Here is a 24,961-nt window from a genome sequence, read left to right as displayed (position 1 = left end):
TCCAAGAACCATCTCTTAGATTACGAGCAACAATGTCTGCTAAGCTACACAACACAGATCAATAAAAACAACCACAATAAGTTGTAAAACACAACATAGAAGGTAGTTTGCAATAGTGGATGCCTCCACACTTTAGAGTTCCACGACATTCTTTGCCTTCCTTTGTATCAACAGTGGATGACTCTACACTTTTCTCAATTGCCCATCTATTGCGGTTCAAAATCTCAGAGATGAGTATGATAGTTGGAAGCAGTTCCCAAAGCATAGAGCTCAACATCATTATCCAGCTTCAAGTGTTTCTGAATTAGAAAGAAACACAACATCAATAATCAGAAATGAAAAAAACGAAAAGAAGAAAAAGCAATTGAATCAAAATCGAAAAAGCGATTGAATCAAAATCAGAAAAACGATTGAATACCTTAGCGAGATTGAGGTAGCAGAAGAGAGGCTTCTTAGTCTTGGAAACTTGAATACGAAAGAACTTCTTCTCTTTCTCAATCTTGCCGCCATTGATCTTCACATTCTTCATCTCGCCAGTTGAAACTACAATCACGATTCCATTGTTTCTTCGAGATTTCCGTTTCTTTCTCTGAGTGGGAAAACTTTCGCGGTTTCTTATAACTCTCAAATTTCAAAAGCTTCTTTAAGGGTTTCTATGTTTGATTTTGGTAAAATTTTGTAGAAACTCCACCCCTAAATTGTTAGATCTGAGTTTATGTTTGATTTTGAGTGTTCTTCCCATTTAATCTATTGTTTGTTTGTGTTTTTGGTGTGATTGAAGTGACTTTAATATGAGGAGATGGAAGAAGGATAAGGAGATGGAGGTGTTTGGGTGAAGAAGATGAACAAGAACATGATGATCTCACGTGCCATTCCTTTTTCCTTTTATTTTTTATTTTTTTAATTCATAAAATACACGCGTGGCTTTTTCATTTGTTTTTAATTCAAAATTTTCCTACGTGGCGTCCAACTAGGAGCCACATAAGCGTTGACCCAGTCAAAATCAAGGGGGGCTTGAAGGTTGCAAAAGGGGAAAAACTTAAGGGGCTAAAAAGTGATTTTTTTTAATAGGGGGCCAAAATCGCAACTATGGTAAAGTTAGGGGGTTAAAAGTGCGTTTAAGCCATAAAAATAACGTGGAGTTGCTCAAGTGACGACAATTCTCACCAGCTGGTAACGTGAACCGTAAATTGGTACATATATACTCTATATATAGTATTGTGATTTATTTATTGTTTTTTGAAGACTTGATATAATCTTTAGGAAAAAAATGTTCAATATTATCAAGTGTGTGTACGTCTTACACGTATTAATGTTATTGTTATCATATATCATACATGGCAACCACAAGCCATAATCATGTTATGACCCTATAAATAAAACCATAGTCAAGCAGCAATTAATTCAAAACACACATAACTCTAAAAATGAACTCCTTTCGTCTCATAGCAACTTCTTTGTGCTGTATTGTGGTTGTGTTTGGAGTGTTACCTTTATCTTCAAATGCACAGCTTGATCCATCCTTTTATAGCAAAACTTGTCCAAATCTTAATTCCATTGTCCGCGAAATCGTTAGGAACTTTACTAAGATTGAGCCCCGAATGCCTGCGATTCTAATTAGGCTTCACTTTTATGATTGTTTCGTTCAAGTATGTATATATTATTATGAATTTAATTAGTATACTATGTTAGCTTACAATATTAAATATATAAACTGACGATATACATTATTAATTATTGAAACAGGGTTGCGATGCATCCATTTTGCTGAACAACACTGCCACTATCGTGAGCGAACTACAATCTCTCCCAAATATCAACTCCACAAGAGGTTTGGTAGTTGTGAATCGTATCAAGACAGACGTGGAAAAAGCTTGCCCTAATACAGTTTCTTGTGCTGATATTCTTGCACTTGCTGCTAGAATATCTTCCGTCCTGGTACATATGATATATGTCTAGCTAATTATTTTTAGTTTCAAGAAATTAGTCTTACATAAAATCATAATATTTGTATTTACCCTTAAAAAAAAAAACATTATATGGTCTTAAAATAACAAAAATCTATATTCACAGAGTAAAGGTCCCGGTTGGATCGTCCCATTGGGAAGAAGGGATAGTCTAACAGCAAATCGAACCCTTGCAAATCAAAATCTTCCAGCCCCTTTCTTCAATCTAAGTCAACTTAAATCTTCCTTTGCTGCTCAAGGTCTCAACACGGTTGATCTAGTAGCACTTTCAGGTATATATATACATGCCACATTTTCTAAGCAAGTGATCTATATAAAGACAATAATATAAAAAATATCTAACACGTCCTTAAATATTATACGTGATGGAAGAGTATATGATCGATTATACAACTTCAGCAATACCGGTGAACCTGATCCAACTCTTGATATAACGTACTTAAAACAATTGCAAAATCAATGTCCTCAAAATGGACCTGGAAATAACCGTGTCAATTTCGACCCAACTACTCCTGATACATTGGACAAGAACTTCTACAACAATCTTAAGGTTAAAAAGGGTTTGCTTCAAAGTGACCAAGAATTGTTCTCAACACCAAATGCAGATACCACTAGCATTGTTAATAACTTCGCCAATAACCAAAGTGCTTTCTTTGAGAGCTTTAAGTTAGCAATGATTAAAATGGGTAATATTGGTGTGCTTACCGGAAAGAAAGGAGAAATAAGAAAACAATGCAATTTTGTTCACAAAAAATCTTCTGAGTTGGATCTTGCTACTTTGGCCTCCACACAATCATTTGAAGAGGATATGGTTAGTTCAATTTAAAGGAAATGTGGTGATTAGAAGTCATTAATTCAGAAGTGTGATAGCTATTCAGCCCTGGTTTTCTCTCTCAAAATTCTCTTCTCCATTTTCTTCATTGAGGGTGTGGTTTCGGATAAATTTTCACCTGAAATCACCATCTTCATCTTTTTTTTTCCTTATATTAATCTAAATAAGCAATGTTCACATAGAGTTAGGTTTATTTTTCTCGTGATTTCATCATATGAGAGCAGTGTTGTGTTGTTCGTCGTCTTGTGGGACGTTGTTTGATTTTCGGTCTTGTTGCGGTGTTCGTTTGATTTCTATTGAAATACTTGCTTCAATGAATTACAAATTCAATCAATGATTTCAGCGTCAACGTTGAGACATGTATTCTGGTCCCTTTTACATATTAAATTAATGATTTCGTTTTTAATTTTTTTAGCAATGTTGAATATATGATTGTATTTGATGTATTAAATCAATTTGAAAGGATAAATATCATTTTGTTTTTTTAGTTTTAAAAAAAAAATTGTGATAGCTAGGCACATTCGTGTCTTAGCTATGTGTGTTATGGGCTTTGAGTGTATAAGATAATTTCTTTCACATGCTTAAAAGTCATCCGAATTAAACTGCATCACAAACATCCCTAATTTGAATACACACCCATTCAAATCCTATCATTTAATTATTTTTAAGATACATATTATTTAATTATTTTTTCTCTCTACATTTTTTAAAAATATGTGAGTATATCCAAATATCGTGCCTAAATGGTAGTGATCGCCAAAAAATTAGGCTTTATCTAAAACATTAGGCTTTATCAAATAAATTAGTATTGCATCATGGACATACTTATTTTTCACCATCGGATCATTAAATCTCATCATATTTAATTCAATAATGAGATTTATTTATATAATAGTAGAAACAAATATGTGCATGGTGCAAGACATATGTCTCTTGTGCACTATAGAGTTGGCCCAAAAATAAAAGGAACAAATTATTAAAAAACAATGGACTATAATTATTATTAATAGAGTAATTAATTACTTCAGTTTAAAATAGTAGTGTAAGAGCATTTATAATGAAGTTATCCATTTGGATGTTTTAACGAGTCATGCGTATACACATTACTCATTTTAAAATAAATATTTCATAAGCACTTAATCTCTTTAACCTAACACTTTCAAAACAATTATTAAGTGAGTCCCAATAATACTTGTATATCATTATATTTCTAATATAATTTGTCTTTTAAATCATGATTATTTAATTTTTGCATTATTAAATTAAAAATAAGTATACTTCTTTTTTTCTCAAAAATAGAGTGCATATCTGGTTCTAGGAGACAACCCTTTTTTTTGGTAAAAGTCATAATTAATAATTTGAATAAAACCCAAACATAAGCATTATGCGAAATGGTGGTCACAAAATGGGGGCTTAAAGAGCAATTTAATTTTCATATTTTGGATTGATCTCTTTACTTTTAGTATTTTGCCTAAAGGGCCTAATTAATATAAGAGTATTATTTTTCCCACCCTATGCCTTTCCTCGCGCGCCCTATTTTTTTCCCAAAATACCCCTAGTCCGGATTATATAATCCGAAGTGATTCTGGAATATTAAATCCGGATTTATACGACTATTTTGGCACTTAATCCACCCTGATGGATGATGATGCCAGTTATGAAAATATTGTTCCGGATTATATATTCCAAAAGAGATAGATTATTCCGGATTATATAATCCGAAACGTGTAAATCACCCCGTTGAAAGTCAACAAAAGGGGGGTGGTGAATGATGGTTCCAGATTATATAATCCGGAATGTACTAAACATGTCCGGATTATAAAATCTGGAATGCATCAGTACAGAGGCAGAAGCCATCTGTTTTGGCTGAGCCTATGTTTTAGAGTTGATTCAGCCAATTTTTTTGGCCTTTGACCATATGCAAACCAACAAAGCAAACTATAACATTAAAATTAACAACACAATATAATTTTTAAACTTTAATAAAACATAATTATCCAAATGGTACATAACATAATTATCCAAAATATTCAAACATTAAAATTACATAAAACACAATCAGCCCCCAATAACTACACCCGTACCACCTCCGCCTCTGCCACCACCTCTGCCACCACCCCTGCCACCATCAGTAGCTGCCTGACGACGGTAAACTTTTGCATCATGCACCTCTCTCAAGGCATCCTCCAAATGCTGCCATTCCTCACTCCCTTTCGACCCCAGACCGCTTCTCATCACAGCATAGATGTGGTCTTTGATGCGGCTTATCCTTCCGCTAAGCTGTAAGTCCGCAAGGTCTCCATCATCTTGAGCAGCTTGGGCATCAAGGACCTCACGCTCTGGTGGCCTCGGCACCGGTACCGGCATGTTTGGGAGAATCATGTGTGGATGAGACACCTGGTAAAACCGCTCGATGTATCCATCTGCTACCTCCACACCATGGACCGCAATCTCTCCCAACTCCTGAGGTGTCTGCGTATAATCAAGTGCATGTTGAAAGCGGTTTGTGATCTCCGCCAAGTTAACATCAACAGGTGCACTCTGAACGGGATGTCTCGGTATGGTCTGAACAAACCCAAACTGGCGAAGCACCCTCTCCGACAGATATCTCACCATGCGCTCTCCGCATCTCAGCCATCCAGAGTAAAGGCTGACCTGCTCAAACTGACGTGCCTGAAGGTGCACAGCATATAGGGCCATGACTACCCTCGTCAAATTTAGCGCATCTAGATAGTTCCTGTAGTTGTCCACCGTGCCTAAACCCTGTAGTGGTAAAAAAATCATCGCGCGGGGATACTGATGCTCTACATATCTGTCCCAGACATCCTTCCTTCCCATACCTCGGAATTGATGAAACACCCAAGCCTGCACCAAAGACAACCACATATAAATATACAAACCATATACACTTACATTTAAAAAAATAAAACATAGTTCTTAATTTATACCTGCAACAAACTCAGGTATCCTGCCACCTGACTGGTGTTCCAACGTGCAGCATTGTTGAACTCTTTATACAAATATCAATGTCTCTGAAGTACTTCAGGTAGACAACATCCACTGGCTTTTGTCACTGAAGATCGTGATGCCCACCAAGTACAGCAAATATATGCGGACAACATGGTCCCACAACCTCCGCACCTCCTCAGTCACACCATACTCGGCCGCCAAATCCCTCTGCTCCTTCAACCGCTCCTTGAATATTGTCTCCAAGTAGCTAAATCTGCAATGTGCACCTTTGGTCTTCTCGACCTCTTTAAGAGCATCACCCAGATCAGACCCCAAGTACTCCACCATCCATTCCACCGCCTCATCCCGTGAAATGGACCCGTGGGACAGGAGCATGCCGTCAATGGGGATATACAACAAAGAGGCCACATCATCAAGTGTGACCGTCATCTCCCCAAACGGAAGGTGGAAGCTGGAAGTCTCCTCGTGCCACCTCTCCACGAACGCACAAACCAGCCCATGGTCAATAATGGTGTAGCTGGTATCCTGGAGCCAACCAAGGCCTGTGGCATGCAATCTGTTCTCCCACCACCGTGCAGCCATGATAGGTCTAGTGTCATCATTATGCATCGTTTCTATCTTCTTTCCGTTGTTGATGCATTTTAATTTTCCTCGCCGCTGCAAATAATTAAAATTAATATAGTGAGTTTAAACTCATGGCTTCACAAACATATTTAACAATAAATAAACCAGTAAGATTTAACAATACATAAACATGCAGTTTCAGATATAAAGCGAGTTTCAGATATAAAGTGAGTTTAACAGTACATACCACGCCATCAGCCGCCTTCCTGGCCACGTGCACATGGTACCTCCAAAGCAGGTCAGTCTGGTGTGGGCCATCAGGATAGTCGTGTAGTAGCTTAGGGTCCACCACCTTCTTCTTTGTCCTTCGCCGTGGCTCGACATCTTCCATTTCCTCGTCCATACCATGCAGCTCCTCCTCAAACTCCTGCTCCTCCATACACTGTAATTCCACATCAGCTTGCTCCTGCTCCTGCTCCATATACTGCTGCTGCTCCTGTTGATGCTCGACATCAGGCTCGACATCAGCACGACGTCCTCTACCACCCCGACGCCTCAGAGGAACACCACCTTCCTCCTGCAGCCGTCGAGAATGCTCTCTCCTATGGGAAGCATGCTCTGTCTCCCTTACGCGCCGGGTATTAGATGTTGAACCTTCTGTAACATTCAAATCAAACATCACAATCAAATAGCACAAACCTGAAGCAAAACAACATTCTGCGTTTGTCCGGATTTCGAAATCCGGATGAGCAACAACCTATTCCGGAAAACAAAATCCGGATTGCATTTGAACAAAATTCAAAAAAAAAAAAACGAACTAATTGAACTTGCATGTGTACAGAAATCGAACTTACCTTCCATGATGTTTGACAAGGGTTGAAATGCGGTGCTTTTGAGCAAGAAAACTCCAAATTTGGACAAGATTTGTGGTGTTCGGAATTTGGGATAATGTAGAGAGAGAGAATGGGGAAAGTGAAACTGTAAAACTGTAAAAATGAGGGGTGAAGTTCCTTTTATACTTTGCAATTGTCCGGATTCTATATTCCGAAAAATGTATAGATGTTCCGAAATATATAATCCGGAGGGCATGTTGGTCATCTGCATAGGACGCGCGAGAAGGCCGTAGAGTGGGGAAAGTAAATCCCTTAATATAATTTCATAATATTTTAGATTGTTTGTACTTGTACTACTTAAGATTGGTCAACATTGCCATTGTCACATGAAATTTGATACTACAATGATCATTAGTACTTTTTGTAAAACAAGTATGCACGCTTTGCTTTGTTCAGAAATCTAAAACAAGTTTGCGTTTAAATACAATTAAATATGAAATAAGATGAACATGAAGGTATGCCAATAGTAGGATACAAATTGAACCCTAAAGCGGTGTCTCAAAAAATTGTACTTGTTCACGTTCATGTTTGATCATCTTCCCTCTACAAATTTTTTAGCAACAAGAATCATTAACATGTATGGAAAGGTAGATAGTATATAATGCTCTTGAGGAGTCATTGTATTGATAAAATTGATAATATGTTAAATGATATATACAATGAGTAGTCGTATACATAGAGAATGTTGGTATGTGCGTACCGGTTCTCGATAGTTAAGCTAAAAAAATGTACCATGAACCGGTACCTGTTTACCAATTCACAACATGTCGAGAGAATTATGTGCGAACCAATTTCTTTATTGCTAAAAAAAAAATCTGTTATCTCCGTCTTCTTAAAATGAATGCATTAGCATATTCTTGACTAATGCAGGAAAAGAACAAGCAAAAGCTAGAGAAAACACTCCGTTAAGGCTAAAAAACATTCCAAACCCTTACTAATGGCAAAACGAGGTAATCAATGTGATGTTGTTCTTTTCAATTAATTGTTTACAAAAATGTATACCTTTGGCCAATTCTTGGTTGGATCATGCACGAACTGCATCATCTAAGAAAGCTAGGGTTAAAGGAAGAGGAAAACCCTCTATTCAAACTAAAACTCTTCAAGAATTGGTTATTTTCTTTATTTAGACCAAGGAAACACCTAATTATTTTCATTTAAGACTTCTATAAATTTAAATAAATTTATTCTAATTCTATGAATATCTTATATCCCTGTTTTTTTTTTGTGGTGGACAGGGTTTGAACCGCGGACCTTGCATATATTATGCATTGTCCTTACCAACTCAATTAAGCTCGCGAGGACTTACATCCCTGTATTAATTACTCTTAATTCTTACAACTTATTTACTTTTAATATTTTCTCACAGTAAATAAGAGTGCTGACGAAATTTAACATCTCATGGCATTTGATAATCAACAATGCTATATGTCTCAACAATGTGGTTCGCGAATACATACATACATACATACATACATATAAGAAGGAAAAAAAATTACACAGTAAGCTTCTTAAAAAAAATGCACCATAAAAAAATTAGTGAGTGCTATTTAATTTTCTCACATTAATAACAAAATACTCCCACCGATCTCATATATAAGCAATAAAAAGAATTACATCCTACAAAAAAAATAATTAACGACCGACCTTAGAGACTAGAAGTTAGCGACGACTTAAGGAACCACAATGACTATACTGTTTAAAGGACAAACATAAACACAAAGTTTATACATTCATAAATATGCAAATAAATATAGAAAATTAAATACACAACAAGCTACAAATAACCAAAAATAGTAATAAAAAAAAAACAAACCAAAACTAGTACATGTAATTCCACACACGCATGCACGCATGCGCACACATACGCGCACATGCATATGCATATGAAAACTCAACTAAAGGTGCGTCTAATCTTCATATGGACTGAATTTCAAAACAAGAACTCACTCAAGTATAAGCCTAACTTAAATAAATCATACGCACAATGGTTTCTTTCCCTATATGTATGAGAAACTAAATCATATGCACAATGGGTGTTGTGTCGGACACCGCGAAACGCCTAGTTCTGAGGTGTCCATGCTTCATAGCTCATAAACAAACACATGTGGGACTGACCTGGTTATTTGGAGTAAAATCAAATTTAAAAGAGAAATTAAATGAAAGCTTATAACTCATTCGTGTGTTTTGTACATTTAAGCATTTTCCTAATTCTATTTACTTCTTAATTTGTCAGAGTGATATCGTGACTCTGACCATTCCACCCACCATTGAGGTGGTAGTGGTCAGAAGTCTTCTGAAGGTCATGGGGCCACACCGTCGAAGATTAATACTTTATCCAATGAAGCATAAATTTCGTTGGATAAAGTTTCTGAGCGTGCTATTTGGAGGGATGGTGGTTGTTTTGACCCTAACTCTGAGTCATTTTCACCCATCCATGAAGATTAAGCGGAAGATAGCAGCACCAAAGGATTCCTATTTATTCATGGTGAGCTATGTAATATCGCGGAGTTTGAAGAACAAACTTTTTGAGAAAGAAGATACGAAGCTCCCAATTTTCATGATGGTGTCTTGGAGTGCAATATTTACCACCGCATTAGGTTTCCTAATTGCGTTTTTATTTTATTTTATTATTTTTATTAAATTTAGTTTTTATTTTTTATTTTATTTTTCATTATATAGGATATTGTGTAATATTTAGTAGGTTTGTGATTCAACTCTATTGATTAAGGTATTCTTTTTGTGTTTGTATTGCTGGATTTATAAATATAGTTGCATGGTTCGTCCATTGTAATTGGTGTGTTGATGTTTATTAATTTTCAGATGTCATTGGCTTTGTCGCGGTGATTTTTGGAGATCAAACTATTGATTAGCGTTGGCTCACAATTTTTTAATTCACCACCGAACTTTTATTTTTTCCAAGGAAAAGGGGAAAATATCGAATAAACCCTAATTTTTAGAGATTAAAGGTTCGGGGGTTGGTTACACGAAGGTAAGGTTTTATTTAATAGGAATTTGGTAGGTAGACCTTGGAAACCTCCTTTGGTAGTAAGGTTGGCTTCTACATCGGATGTTTCAAGGTGGAGGGATGCTACAACGGTTGAGGGTTTAGGAGTTTCTTCTAGACCACCGAAGGGTACCTCGTCAGACACCGACAAATCAACCCAATAGGAATATTCTTCTAAGGTGGGGACAAGTTGGTAATCGGGGAATGTAAAACAATGATAGAGTGGGTCATAGAATTGGACCAAAGTTTTAATGACCCCCTTCTTCAACATTTGTCTTGAGGATGCTAAGCAATTTTCCATGACGAACTCGAAAGTCTTCCAGACTAGTTACTAAAGATCCTAGCTTCCTTAGGTTCAACAAATCAGGGCTCTTGAAGTCATATTTCTTAGTGTTCCTCCTTACAAAGTCCATATCTGTGATGTTTACAAAACAAAAAACTTATCTAAGTCCTTCGATATTTAATGGAAAATTATTTTTTTATGAATGCATGTATGCATGATTATGCTACAAAAACTGAAAACATGGTGTAAGGCTTAAGTCCATAATGTTGGAGTCAAGGGCAAGCGCACCATATGGTAGGGACTATGGTTTCAATTGTACCTGTATCATGGGTTCTACCAAGTTCCCAAAGTCATTGACCCCTTTCAGATATTATTGGATTACGGGACTGACTCCCGGTCCAACAACATGCGTAAGAAAGTCTCATTTGAGTGTAGTTACGCGTGTCAACTAATTTCAAGACTACTCTTGATTAGTCACCGCACTACGCCCTAAAAGGCTAAGAGGGGTTAAAGGTAACTCTAAAGGTCCTCAACTTCATAGGACACTCAAAAATAATAATGTCAATCACGACTACTCATGACGACATAATATTACTTTCAAGAGGCTTCCATTGAGCGGGGTTATATCACGTGTACCAAGACCCAAGGCTACTCTTGGTATGACACTTTGATTATACCACCATCCTATCTTATTGTTTCCCTCAAGTCTGGGCATAGGACTTATCTCACCACTCACGTAAAATGAAAAAAAAACACATAGGCACGTATTTACAATTTACAAGAAATTTTAGCACAAAAATAAAGAAAAACAAGATAGGTTTAACCCTCTTAGGGGATGCTCTCCAATGAAGTCGTCATTTTTGTCGCGGTGATTTTCGAAGATCAAACTATTGATTAGCTTTGACTCGCAATTTTTTAATTCACCACCGAGCTTTTATTTTTTTCCAAGGAAAAGGGGAAAAGTTCGAATAAACCCTAAATTTTAGAGATTAAAGGTTCAGGGGTTGTTACGTAAAGGGAAGGTATTAGCACCCTAAACGTCTATAGTACTCTATAGGAACCTCTTGCGTTTATTTATTTTGTGCTAAAATTGAGTTACTTGCTTGCGTAAAAGTTAAATGTAAATAAATAAAGAAAGAAAGAAAATGTTTTTTTTATTTTGTTGATTTGGAAAGACAAAGTCTTTTGCCTACGTATCCGAGCGGGATCAAAATCACGTAGTTCGGGGTAAAAAGCCGAGTGATATGTTGATTGATTTTAACACACACACACATGTAATTCAACACACACATGAACGCATGCGCACACGCACGTGCACACATATATACATATGAAAACTCAACTAAAGATGCGACTAACCTTCATAGGGATTGAATTCAAAACAAGAACCCACTCAAGTATAAGCCTAACTTAATTAAATCATACGTACAATGGTTCCTTTCCCTATGTATATGAGAAACTAAGAAATTCATTTTCCTAGTGAAGATCTTTAAATCAAACAAATAACACCTTTTCTGTTGGAGAATTAATTATGATGGATTAATAATATACAACTTTTTATATTACTAGAGTATATGAATTGACTTATTAAAGAAAATAAAGAAAATAACCCTCTATTCAATCTCTCCATAGCTCTTTCAAAAAAAAAAAAACTCTCCATAGCGCCAAATTTTTCAGACATAATAGAAACACAAAATTCCATCTTATTTTGAGTATACTACACCTGAAACGATAAAGTTTTACGGCTACGATCATAGCATATGCATCAAGAGTTTGTATGGAACTAAGAAGATAGATGATGATGAGGATGATGATGTTTTTGATTGATATATCAACATTTCTATTTTGCCGCCATTGTTATGAAATAATCATGAGTCATGATTCTTGTTTCCTTGTGTTTTTATAGAATTGACCTTTGTTAAACATTTGTTTACTTGTCATCTTGGATGGTTTAATTTATTCTGCCAAATTAATGATTTTTGTTCTCAATGTGTTTATTATGTATGTCTCTCATTCTTTCCATTGATGATTCACTTCTCACGATCTGTTATTAATTAATATTATGCTCAATAAACAGGAAGATGAAGATGAAAAAGTGAGTGGGTAGAAAGTTATAGATAGAAGCTCTCAATTTGGTTTAGTATCTTTCTTTAGTACCATAAGCTTTGTTGCATTGAGCATAATTTATTATCTGTGACAAATTTCAATTTTTTGTTTATCTTGAATTTAGTTTTAGGAAAATTTAAACATGTTTACCTGAATATAGTTATATCATATTCAATTCAAAGGTATGACGATCGGATGAATTTCTCACCCTAAATATGAAAATGAAAGGATTGCAGCTCCGACCTATGAACCATATACGCATGTGTACGTCGACACCGGTAATAATTTGAGAAAATCAAATATTTGAATGTAGCTAAACGTGTTAATGTCGTGTTGGTGTCAGACAACCCACATGCTTTAACTAAATGAGTTAATGTCGTGTCGATAAATGCTTTGTTGTGGAGTGTTGGTGCGTGTGGTTCATTCTCATTTTGTATATATAGAAATGTTGTAATGACTTCATATTCTTTTAGATCATTACCGTTCAATCAATCTATGAGTTTCAGTTCTAATTTTTCTTGCAGTTTGATCTCAACATAGCTCTTATATATATTGTGTACATTAAACTCCTTCATAGTCAATGTATGATTATCTATCATTCACACTTAAATACCAACGGAAAGTGGCTAAATTGTTCTCATTGATATCATATACTCGACTTAATATAGGTACACATGTCTCAAGTTTTAAAGAAAGATTGCCACATCAAGTTCATCCATATTGGCCAGTGAGAGAAATCATTATGCTCCATTGCTCCTTGGTAGGGATGGAAATAGACTAGGCCGAGCTAGGCTTTGCAAGGTCATATTTTTTTAAAGCCTGAGCCTGGTCTGCGGCCTGTCATAAGCCTACTTTTTAGGCCTGAGTCTGACCTTCTGAAAGCCTTATACGGTCTGCTAGCCTGTTTAAAAACCTATATTTTATGAACATCTTTAAGTTGGCAATGTAATCTAAGTTTAAATAGACTAACAAACTAATAGTTCAATTAAATTCCACTATATATTGTATCATATTTCTATTCTAGTTTATAATAATACATTTATATATGCAAAAAATTAATGTATACTAATAAAGCTTAAATTATTGAAAAAAAGTCTACAAATTTATATTTTAATTCAAAGTACAAAATATAATATAATAATAAATAATATTATTCATATTACTTAAATAGGTTGGCCTAATAGGCTTAAGAGGCTTTTTGAGAGGTATATGGTCCGGCCTTTTAAGCTAAATAGGCTTAAAAAAAAGTCTAAGCCTTCTCTATTTAAGAAAAAAATCTGACTTAACCTGACCTATCGTAGGCTAGACCGTAGGTCCCTGTAGGCCGGCCTGACCTATTCCCATCCATACTCCTTTGTTAGCCAACTACAACTTTGATTTGAAAAATATAAAGCTTCTCGTTATCTCTGCTGCTCCACCATTTGAACTATGGAATAGGGCTTCTTTTATTTGATGAGACAACTGGTTTTCTTTCCCATATTTGTTGGGACTTTTTGTTAGTTTTATTTTCTCTTTCACCTGCTAGGCCCTTTTTCCGAAAGAAGCAATGTTATTTGAATTTTAAAAAATTAATTTGACAACCTCATAAAAACACATTCTTTATAATTAATAATGTGACTAAAAGCTTCACAAATAAAGTATAGTGTAATCGTACATTCTTCTCTCCAAATCGTTTTTTAGTAATGATATTTTGACATCCATTTAATGACAATTTTGTTGACAACCTTGTTTTTCTCACTTCTTATTGGTCAAAAACAATGGAGAGAGAAAAAGGAAGAGAGATAATAACAACATCATGTGAGTATGAGAGAGAAAGTTGTTCAAAAGTTGTCAAAAAGTGGTTGTCAAAATATCATTTTTTTTTTTTTTTATACTCTAAAATAAAAAGTATGGTGTCATCATCGTTCAAGCAAAATCCATGCAAGTAGATTGAATATTTAATTCAAGCATGCTAACATCCTCACGCCAATAATTTTTTAATGCTCAAGTATTTTGAGAATAGAAATGACATACATTAAACAATTTATTAAACTATCCCAAAAGTATTAATAAAAGAATAATTAAGCTTAAATCGTTAATGATCTTTATCAATAGACGAATCATTTGAAAGAATTCAAATTCGATTTCTTAGATAAAATAACTTTTGTCAGAGTATACTTACCTCGCGGTTAAACTCAAACTATACTTATTTCATAAAGATAGTGTATATTTTTTATTTATTTAAAATTTAACAATTTTTACATGAATATGAGAATCCAAGGATTATAACGTTTGGTCCACTTTTTTGTATTATTTTATTCAAATGTTTTGAAAATAGTACCTAGAATCTAGTTTAACATGGTGTGGAAGTGGAAGCATTTTCAAGTGTTGGATCAAAGACACAGAAAATGTCGATATGCCAAATGGGAAAATGCTATGTGAACACAAGTTGCATTCCTCACACCAAACTTGTATAGGGGTTGCCCTTGAATTTGGATTTTTTTTTTAATAATTTCTTAGCTCATCTCGGTTTCTATGCAAGTTCAATGAGATTGCACATGGATGACGTTAGGTTTCAGTGACATCGATCGATGACATTGTTTCTATCTCTCTTTAAATTAATATTTCTCTCATTTACATAATTTATTCTAAGGGCAAAAGTTAAAGAGTTTAGAATATAATTAAAAAATAAATTTTATATTAAAAAAAACTTTTAATACATCGAATATGCGCAATTTCAAAAAAAAAAATCAACATTTAGTTTCTTAACTTATGCTCCAAAAGTACAAGTTGGCATTCCCCTTATTTTAATCATTCATCCATTATTTTCTCTCGTCTAAAATGCACTAATGTTAATGGGGATTGCATTTGTGTGACATAATACACATGACATTGGCTAATTCAAGTTCAACAGGTGGCACTACAAATTTTTAAACACAAAAAGATGAGAGAGAGAGAGAGAGAGAGAGAGAGAGAGAGAGAGAGAGAGAGAGAGAGAGAGAGAGAGAGAGAGAGAGAGAGAGAGAGAGAGAGAGAGAGAGAGAGAGAGAGAGAGAGAGAGAGAGAGAGAGAGAGAGAGAGAGAGAGAGAGAGAGAGAGAGAGAGAGAGAGAGAGAGAGTAGTTGTAATGGTTTGTGTCACAGTTGAATTAACCATGTTACTAATGACACCAAAAATTAATGTCACCCAAGTATTTTCGAACTCCATGTGCCTTGTATCACTAACGTTGTCGAATACGATGTCGGCATTGCTGTGTTCAAATAACATTATTTACATCAAGTGTGAGTTAGATGTTCCACATTAGATTGAATAATAGATGTTGAGAAACATATAATTGCAAGGACACATTATGTCAAATTAAAAATAATAATAAGTTCAAGAACTCATATTTCTTCAAAAAAAAAAAAAAAAGTTCAAGAACTCATATATATACCAAACGTCTTAATATTCTTTATGTAATGTAGTGTTCAACATCTCTTCTATGGTTGCTTCTTCAACAAAAAATTCTCTTCTATGATTGCTCTTATCACAATAGGATGATTGTTATCTTGATTTTATGCTCCCAAAAATACCAACATGGTTGTCCTGGAATCGAAACTGAGGGGTATTACATTACATTTTCTTTTTTGACAAAATTGTTACACTTATGAATATTTTGATAACTTAATTAAATTATCAAAGGAGGGTACTTATGATACATTCTTTTAAGGGTTAATTATGTTTCTAGTCCCTATAAAATAGTGACCTTGTAAGTTTAGTCCTTACTTAATTTTAATAGCATTTTTAGTCCCTAATTTTGTTTTTTTGCCCTGAGTATTAGTCCATACTCAATTCAAATTTGTTTAATTTATGCTTAAACTCTTAAATTTTTGAACAATTTTTTGCAGACATGTTTAGAACATTACTAAAAGTTCCTCCGCAAAAAATTATCGCAAAATTTGATTTCTACATCCAGATTTTATTACTTTTTATCTTTAACTTTTGTCGTTTTAAAAAATTCATATTTAATTCATTTCATGTCTGAAAATTCTAAATTTTAGTAAACGAACCTTTCATAGTGTTCAAATCTTGTCTCAAAAAAATCGTTCAAAAATTTAAGAGTTTAAGGATAATTAATCAAACTTTGTTTTAGCAGGGACTAAAATTATAAGTAATTTTTTTTTATAGGGACTAAAAATGTTATTAAAATTAAGTAAGGACTAAACTTACAAGGTCGCTATTTTATAGGGACTAGAAACATAATTAACCCTTCTTTTAAATACACTTGCAAATATAAAAACGAGTAATTATAAAATAAAGGGTTAATTATGTTTTTGGTCCTTACAAAATTGCAACCTTGTAAGTTTAGTCCTTACATAATTTTAATAGCATTTTTAATCCCTACAAAAAATTTCTGCACTTAATATTAATCCTTACTCAATCCAAATTTGTTTCATTTATGCTTAAACTCTTAAGTTTTTCAACAATTTTTTACAGGCGTGTTAAGAACGTTATTAAAAGGTCATCCGAAAAAAATATCGCAAAAATTTGATTTCTACGTCCATATTTTTGTTACTTATATCTTAAACTTTTGTCGTTTTAAAAAATTCATATTTAATTTATTTCATGTTAAAAAATTATAGATTTTAGTAAATGAACCTTTCATAGTGTTCTAAACTTGTATAAAAAGAATCGTTAAAAAATTTAAGAGTTTAAGGATAATTAAACAAAATTTATTTTAGCAGGGACTAAAATTATACGTAATTTTTTTTTGTAGGGATTAAAAATGCTATTAAAATTAAGTAAGGACTAAACTTACAAGGTCGCAATTTTCCAGGGACCAAAAACATAATTAACCCTAAAATAAAAACAAAATTGTGCTAACTTGTAAAAACGGTAATGTGGTAAGCGGGTGGAAAATAGGAGTTATATATTTCTGAATTTTAACTATAAACTAATTATTCAGTCAAAAGAAAAACTAGTAAACTAACCATTGTTGCAATGCATAGTTGACTAGTTGTTGCAGTGCATTCCGCACCAACCATCTTTCTAACATTTCTAAAAATGAAACTAGAAACACTATATCTCGATATCATAATATTCCAAGATTAGTTTTAAAGTGTACTTAGAGTAAGTCTACTTAATAAAAAAAACTTTTGATTCAACAATCAGTTTGGTTTGATGAAATCTGATATTTATAACGAGTTATAAAACAAAGTGACTTTATAAAGAAATCTTGTTAAAAAAAAAAAAAACATGAAGAAATAAGAAAAGAAAAGAAAAAGGAGCAATGGAAGACTTAACAGGGAAAGGAGAAAACATTAGCAACAATGGTTAGTCATATTCATAGTTAGACATGTTAAGGTGTGAACAAGAACAATGTTCCAATCCGATAAGAGTCAATGGTTACTCAAATTGAATCGAGCTAACCCAAGCAAATTGCATTATTTTTCAGATTGAGTGAAAAAACTTGATTAAACACTAGCTCTAAAATTATCGTATGCATGCTACGAGCTTTTTTTAGACTGACTCACATGTTATTTATAATCAACTTTCATTTTATATGGTATGACTAAAATTATTTTTATCAAAATAAAAAAATTACAAAATATATAATTTATTTTCTTTTCTTTTGAGGTTTAGAATTACATAATTTTTTATTACTTGAATTCTTCAAATAACCAAATTTACATCAAAACAAATATAAATTGAACCTAACATGTGTTTAATTCACATAATTAACTTTAAAATCGTGAAACAAACAATTTATAATATATGTTGAAGTGAAAATTAAAAATAAAGCTCAACAAATAAAAAAAAATATTCATTTTTAATAGAAATTATTTAATGTGTGCATGCATATGTAATATATGTCACGTCAATGTTTACATGATGTGTGATATGTAATATATCACATCATCGTTGATTAAGAGTCATTTAACTGAACATATTAATTGAAAAAAATAAATAAAAGATTTTGCTAACTTGTGTCTTAGAGATACATGTTAAATAAATCAAAAAAACTTCAGAGATCATATGTAACTTCAATAATAGTCTTGGTCTGATGTGCAATATAGATGAAAATTTAGACTCTCTGCATTGGAATAGATATGACAAGTAAGTTGAACATAAAAAAAAAAAAAACATTTTTTAAAAATGGATTTTATAGTATGATTAATCTGAACTCCACTCCAATTGTCTTCGTCCAACATCTTATGCAAGATATGATCTCCTCCACCACCCTAATCGATAATTTTAGTAAATCATGTGTATTGTGAGTCTAAATCAACATGTTGATTTGTTAGCAATTTTCGTATACTATTTTTTTTTTCAATTTTAACTGTAAGTGTTTTTTATGTTGTTCCTTATGTTTTATTATCAAAGAAAAAACAAGACAAAAAAGAAAACTAAAGTCTGATGAAAGATATCTCATATTATTAGCTAAGCAAATGCTCACCAATAAAAGGGGGACAAGAATCAAAAACTCTAATCTCATTATCAAGAGAAGCTTCAAATTTGGCTAACCGGTCGACGCAAGAGTTTCCTTCCAGCTAGTTGTGAACAAGAACAATGTTTCAGTCCCTAGTCAGCATTGATCTAATGTAATCATTAATCGCAACATATAGGTGGGTATGCGAAACTCTCTCTTTGGTGAATTTTATCGTGGATAGAGAATCATATTCACAAATTATATCTTTGTAGTCATGAGTCCAAGCTAGATCGACACCGTGAGATATAGCCAGAAGCTAGGCATTAATATTGGACGTAAAACCACAACTTTCGAAAAAGCAAAAAATTCAACCCTCTAACAGATTCCTAAGAAGACCATTATAACCAAAACGATCTAGGTTATCAATGGAACTCTCATCCACATCGAATTTGATCACATTCTTGAGTGTTTTCAAGAAACTAGTCGGAAAACTTTGTCGAGACTAAAGTCACAAAACACTTGAATGCTTGACTAAAATAAAAAAAAGAGTTTTTATCCATTTTCCAAACATTGATCAATGAGAGAGAGTGACGCCATTGATAACGCAAGCAAACCCCAGCTGGGGTCGGTGACGCCATCTCTTTCGTCATCCAAACCACTTCATCTCCTTATCGCCATCACCATCCATCTATTACGCGCGTACAGTCTCTCTCTCTCTCTCTCTCTCTCAATTTGAAAACGATTAACGAAACTTCCACGATATGTTGAATGTCTCAGTTATTCCTCTTTTCTCACTCTGATTACTCTTTTCAATTCTCTCTCTCTCTCTCTCTCTCTCTCTCTCTCTTCTTCCCATTTCTTTCCCTTCAGAAACTTTTTCTTTTTTTACCCTTTGACTTTTTCTCTCTTGACCCGTGATTCTCTCTCTCTCTGGGTTTTCTGTTTCTGTATCAAAGTTCCAACCTTTTTGTAATTTCCATGGATCTCATTACCAAATTTCACACTTTTGCTTTCTGGGCTACTGTTGTTTCTTCTCACTCAATTAAACTCAATTGAAAAAAATCATTTTTTTATAGTGATTTTGTTTTCTTCAATTTTGGGTTTGGTTTGATTATGCTGCTTTGGTGGCTCTGGAAATTTAAACAAGTACCTTATCAATTAATCTTTTTTATTTTTGTTTTATAGAATTTGCATACATACTTAATAATCAAGTTTAGCTTTTTAATGATATAGAGAACAAATTAAGCACTTTTTTGGTGTTATTAAGGAACTTTTTTTGGTTACAAGTTATTAAGCAACTTTGGTTTGGATAGTTGTTGATTCTTTTCAACTTTTGAGCTGTGTACTCTTGGAATTTTGTGGCTTGTTGCATCATATCATGTGTTATGTGCCGTGAGGTTTTGCAGCTACCATTTGTTCAGATTTGTGTTATACAAGTTTTCTATTTATAGATTGTTTTTGTTTTTACTTCTTTTCTAGAAAATTCAAGCTCTTATTTAGTATCATCATTAGTTTATCATATCTCACAATAGAGGTTTAGAGATTCTATATAAGAGGGAACTTTGAAGTGTATAAAGTTTGAGTTTTGTGGTATAAGAAGATTATGTTATAGGTTCATATAGATTCTCAAAATAATGGCTAATTCGGCTGAACCCTCTTTGAGCAATAATACATCATCTTCGCACTTGTCAAATGGATCCATTAGTCACAACATATGCCCTAATGGCTCCGATCATGCTCGTAACCTCGAGGTTATAAGTTTGAACAAGCTGAGTTCTAATTTGGAGCAGCTTTTGATTGATTCTGATTATGATTATGGTGATGCCGATATCATTGTGGAGGGAATTCCGGTGAAAATTCATCGGTGCATTCTAGGTTCTAGGAGTAAGTTTTTCCATGAAATATTTAAGAGGGGTAAAGATAAAGGATTGTCGAAGAATGAAGGGAAATTGAAGTATTGTTTGAGCGATTTGTTGCCTTATGGCAAAGTTGGTTATGAAGCTTTTCTTATATTCTTGAGCTATGCATATAGTGGTAAACTTAAACCCTCTCCAATGGAGGTGTCTACATGTGTTGATAATGTTTGTGCTCATGATGCTTGCGGACCTGCAATTAATTTTGCTGTGGAGTTAATGTATGCCTCTTCCATTTTTCAAATACCAGAGTTGGTATCACTTTTCCAGGTAAACATTATATCTATGATGATAGTTATGAATCTGTCACAAGAAACATACAATTCAATGTCTATTGTTAGTTAGACGTACGGAACACGTATTGTATCCGGGATCCCGGATGACAGTTGCGTCTTTAGTTGGTAAAAAGCATTGAAGATGTATTTGAGAAGTATTGGTGAAAATACATATTTTTTAAAATAATATATATTATTATCAGATACTTTTTGGACACGTATCGGGAAGTATGAGATGCTTATCAGTATCCGATATGTGTCGGTCGGTGCTCTTTTATTTTTGAAGTATTTGGGCTTCATAGCTGCTACTTGACCCCCACTTGAACATTTTTCTATATGTCCTTTCTGTTTTCTCTATATTATGAAATTTAGTTCAAGTTTAGGAATAATTAATTATCTGTTAGGCTATTGTCATGTTCTATGCCAAGATGTTTTGTATGATGATTCAGAACATGGGAAGAGGTTTCATATATCTAGCAAGTAGTAGTGCGTGCTTCAATATAAATGATTTCCTTTTCCAAAACAAATTTCTTACTATACATGTATTATTGTTGATTGAATACAACTTTTACTTTTGTTGATTTTGAAGGGATTTGAAATTAAACTCTATGATCAATACGCCATATATCTTGCTTTCTTTAGGCATAATTGGCATCTTATGTTGGGCATATTTGGAAAATTGCAAACTAATTTCACATCTGAATTACTAGTCATATTGTATCTGATCAAGGTTAAGGATTGAGAAACTAAGTATTACTTCAAATTTTGCAGAGACGTCTTCTTAACTTTGTAGGGAAGGCTCTTGTGGAAGATGTCATTTCAATCCTCATGGTTGCTTTCCATTGTCAACTGAATCAACTCGTTGCCCAATGTGTTGACAGAGTGGCACGATCGGACCTTGACCAGATCTCAATTGAGAAAGAGCTTCCCCATGAGCTCTCAGAAAAAGTTAAATTGCTCCGCCGCGACCTTCATCAGGATGATGAAAACGATGCTCCTGTAGTGGACACTTTGTCCCTAAAACGAATCACTAGAATTCACAAGGCATTGGACTCAGACGACGTCGAGCTTGTTAAACTTCTTTTAAACGAGTCAGACATTACTTTAGATGAAGCTAGTGCTCTCCACTATGCAGTAGCCCACTGTGACCCTAAGGTTGTTTCTGAAGTTCTTGGATTGGGTTTGGCTAATGTCAATCTTCGGAATTCTCGAGGGTATACAGTGCTTCACATTGCTGCCATGCGTAAGGAGCCTTCAATTATAGTATCGCTTCTTACGAAAGGGGCTTGTGCATCGGATTTGACTTTCGATGGTCAGAGTGCTGTTAGTATTTGTAGGAGGTTGACGAGGCCAAAGGATTATCACACAAAAACAGAACAGGGGAAAGAAACAAATAAAGACCGGATATGCATTGATGTTCTTGAAAGAGAAATGCGAAGGAATCCTTTGGCTACAGATCCCTCTGTGTCTTCCCACACAGTGGCTGATGATCTCCACATGAAGCTTTTGTACCTTGAGAACAGAGGTATGGTGATATTCCTTCAACTTCTTGCTTATGTTCCATATATTGTTGTCGTGGATCAAGCTTCGAGGATTTTAAATGCTTCGTTTCCATGCCTTTGAATGGAAATTTCCCAAAACTGAGTCATTTTGTTTTCATACTTCTTTTTGTGTATATTTCTATTTTACTTTGTATTTGATCAGTGTGATCCTTGCTTCCCATTTTGGAGTTTTTTTGTTTGTGAAAAATGCCACTCGGAAGAACCACTTAAAATTTATGGGTTTCGATTGTGTTCTTTAACTCCTTGTGCAACTGGACCTCAGAAAGCTGACCATTGGATTTGCCAGCTTTATTGATTTTCACGGTAACAGTTTTGACACCAACTTTATGTAATTTTGAACTCAGAGAATTTAGATAGTTCTGGAAATGTAAGGCTGGAATTTGGAAGTGGTTGGATTCACAAGTTACTGCATTAGGGTGTAGAGTTCTAAAGTTTCATCTAGCAAAAGGAATTCAGGCGCAAACAAAGGGCCAATTTTCTGCTGAAGGTTTTAATTCCCTTGCGAGTGATTAGGATTTGCTGTTGCATTACGAAGAGGTCACACGTTTGAGTTATGGTATTAGCGTCCTTTAATTGCAAGGTAAGATTGTTTACACAATAGATCAAACCTGTGACCTCTTCGTCATGTACCATGGAAGGAGCTTTATAGTAACAGGTTGCTGTTTTTAGGGTTCTTGCTCCTTGGTCATTGGATTCACCTTAGGAAAATATTGTTTAAAATAAAAAGTTGAGATGTAGAAAAGTGCAAGCATTTTACTCTGAATATAGCTTAGAGCATGAAAGGGAGAAGGAAGAAGTCTTAACTGAGTAAGGAAGAAGTCAAACTCATACCATCTGTCTTCACTGATTAAGGAGTTTGAGTGAGCACTCAGTGAAAAGGATTAGGAAAGCTCGTCCATACTTGTTCTTGCTCCAGCTCTCAGATTAGGAGCAACTGATCTTATAGAGGAAGAAGTTCTTGATGCTTTTGGACGTCTTTCACAAACGCTACCAGCATCGATTTTGCCTTGTTTCATTTGTAGCTAAATGCCAGAGAGATTTTCATGTTGACTTGAATAATTTCTTAATTCCAGTTTTAATTAAAAAAAAATAAGAAATGATATTTTTTAAAAGAAGCGCTGAGACCACCTTCATATGGCTGAAAAATTCAGGAGCTAGTTTCTATAAAACCTTTTTTTTTTTTTTTTTTTTAAATTTTCTGTTTCAGGCCTGTCTTGTTTATGCTGGTATTTCATTCTCTTAATAAATATGATGTTTGACTTCTTTTTGAATGTTATGTTCAACTGGTTTACTATGTTTGTGTTGGTTTTTTATTCTCAAAAACCATCAAATAATAAGCATTGCTGTCTGCTGCAGTGGCATTTGCCAGACTATTTTTCCCTTTGGAAGCCAAATTAGCCATGGACATTGCACGTGCAGAGACAACATCCGAGTTTGCTGGTCTTTCGGCATCAAAAGGTTCAAACGGAAACTTAAGGGAGGTTGATCTCAATGAAACTCCCATAATGCAAAACAAGAGACTTATTTCTAGGATGGAGGCCCTGATGAAAACAGGTAATTGCAATCTTTTGCTATTTAATAGTATCCTCTTATGGTCACGGCGACTTCCAATGGAATCGCGGGGCAGCAGGTGACTTCTCTATAACGATGTGGATTCGGTTAACTCTGGGTTTATACGGTTAGAGAAGCCATCTGATTCTCTGATTGATTTCAACTGTCTTTAGTTTTGATTAGATTTCGCTTTATTTATCCATGTTTCTATGTACAATTCTAAGTCTTACTGTCTTCAATGTTCTTATGTGGTGGGTGTCAGTCGAGATGGGGCGGCGCTACTTTCCTAATTGCTCGGAAGTGCTCGACAAGTTCATGGAGGATGACCTACCTGATTTGTTTTACCTTGAGAAGGGCACCCAAGAAGAGCAAAGAGTCAAGAGGACGAGATTCGTTGAGCTTAAAGATGATGTCAACAAGGCTTTCAGCAAAGACAAAGCTGAGTTTAGTCGCTCTGGGATTTCATCTTCATCATCCTCTTCATCCCTTAGAGAGCCTGTATATTACAAGGCTAGAAAAATGTGACAAAAAAAAGGCATAGTGTCTTTTGTTAATGTCTTACATATTTATAGTGCAAATTTTAAAAGGGCAATAATACCCACCAACTCATGTAAAATTGTAAAATCTCTTCATTATAAAATAATAATTTCCTA

The 24,961-nt window shown here is 34.3% G+C and overlaps 1 protein-coding gene, 1 long non-coding RNA gene and 1 pseudogene across 3 annotated transcripts; 2 read left to right on the top strand and 1 right to left on the bottom strand.

The window, feature by feature from the left end:
• LOC146944931 (uncharacterized) lies at window positions 1-821 on the bottom strand. The gene is made up of 2 exons (XR_015026181.1): window positions 419-821; window positions 1-299 (listed from the first exon to the last, which is right to left on the bottom strand). It is a non-coding gene; the product is annotated as an uncharacterized LOC146944931 (long non-coding RNA).
• Window positions 822-1,407: 586 nt separating this feature from the next.
• Window positions 1,408-2,930, top strand: LOC146944930 (peroxidase E5-like; annotated as a pseudogene). Its single transcript, XR_015026180.1, has 3 exons — window positions 1,408-1,649; window positions 1,747-1,938; window positions 2,074-2,930. The product of XR_015026180.1 is annotated as a peroxidase E5-like (transcript).
• Window positions 2,931-19,800: 16,870 nt separating this feature from the next.
• LOC146944929 (BTB/POZ domain and ankyrin repeat-containing protein NPR1-like) lies at window positions 19,801-24,961 on the top strand. Its single transcript, XM_085743277.1, has 4 exons — window positions 19,801-21,190; window positions 21,967-22,720; window positions 24,114-24,311; window positions 24,571-24,961. Exons 1-4 carry the CDS (start codon window positions 20,642-20,644, stop codon window positions 24,831-24,833), a joined length of 1,764 nt encoding a protein of 587 aa, XP_085599403.1. The 5' UTR covers window positions 19,801-20,641; the 3' UTR covers window positions 24,834-24,961.

This window comes from Medicago sativa, chromosome 2 (genome assembly GCF_051527215.1).
Source record: "Medicago sativa cultivar Bolivia chromosome 2, Bolivia_mono, whole genome shotgun sequence".
In the NCBI taxonomy this organism is placed as follows: Eukaryota; Viridiplantae; Streptophyta; class Magnoliopsida; order Fabales; family Fabaceae; genus Medicago; species Medicago sativa.
This window is presented reverse-complemented; position numbering and strand designations above follow the sequence as displayed.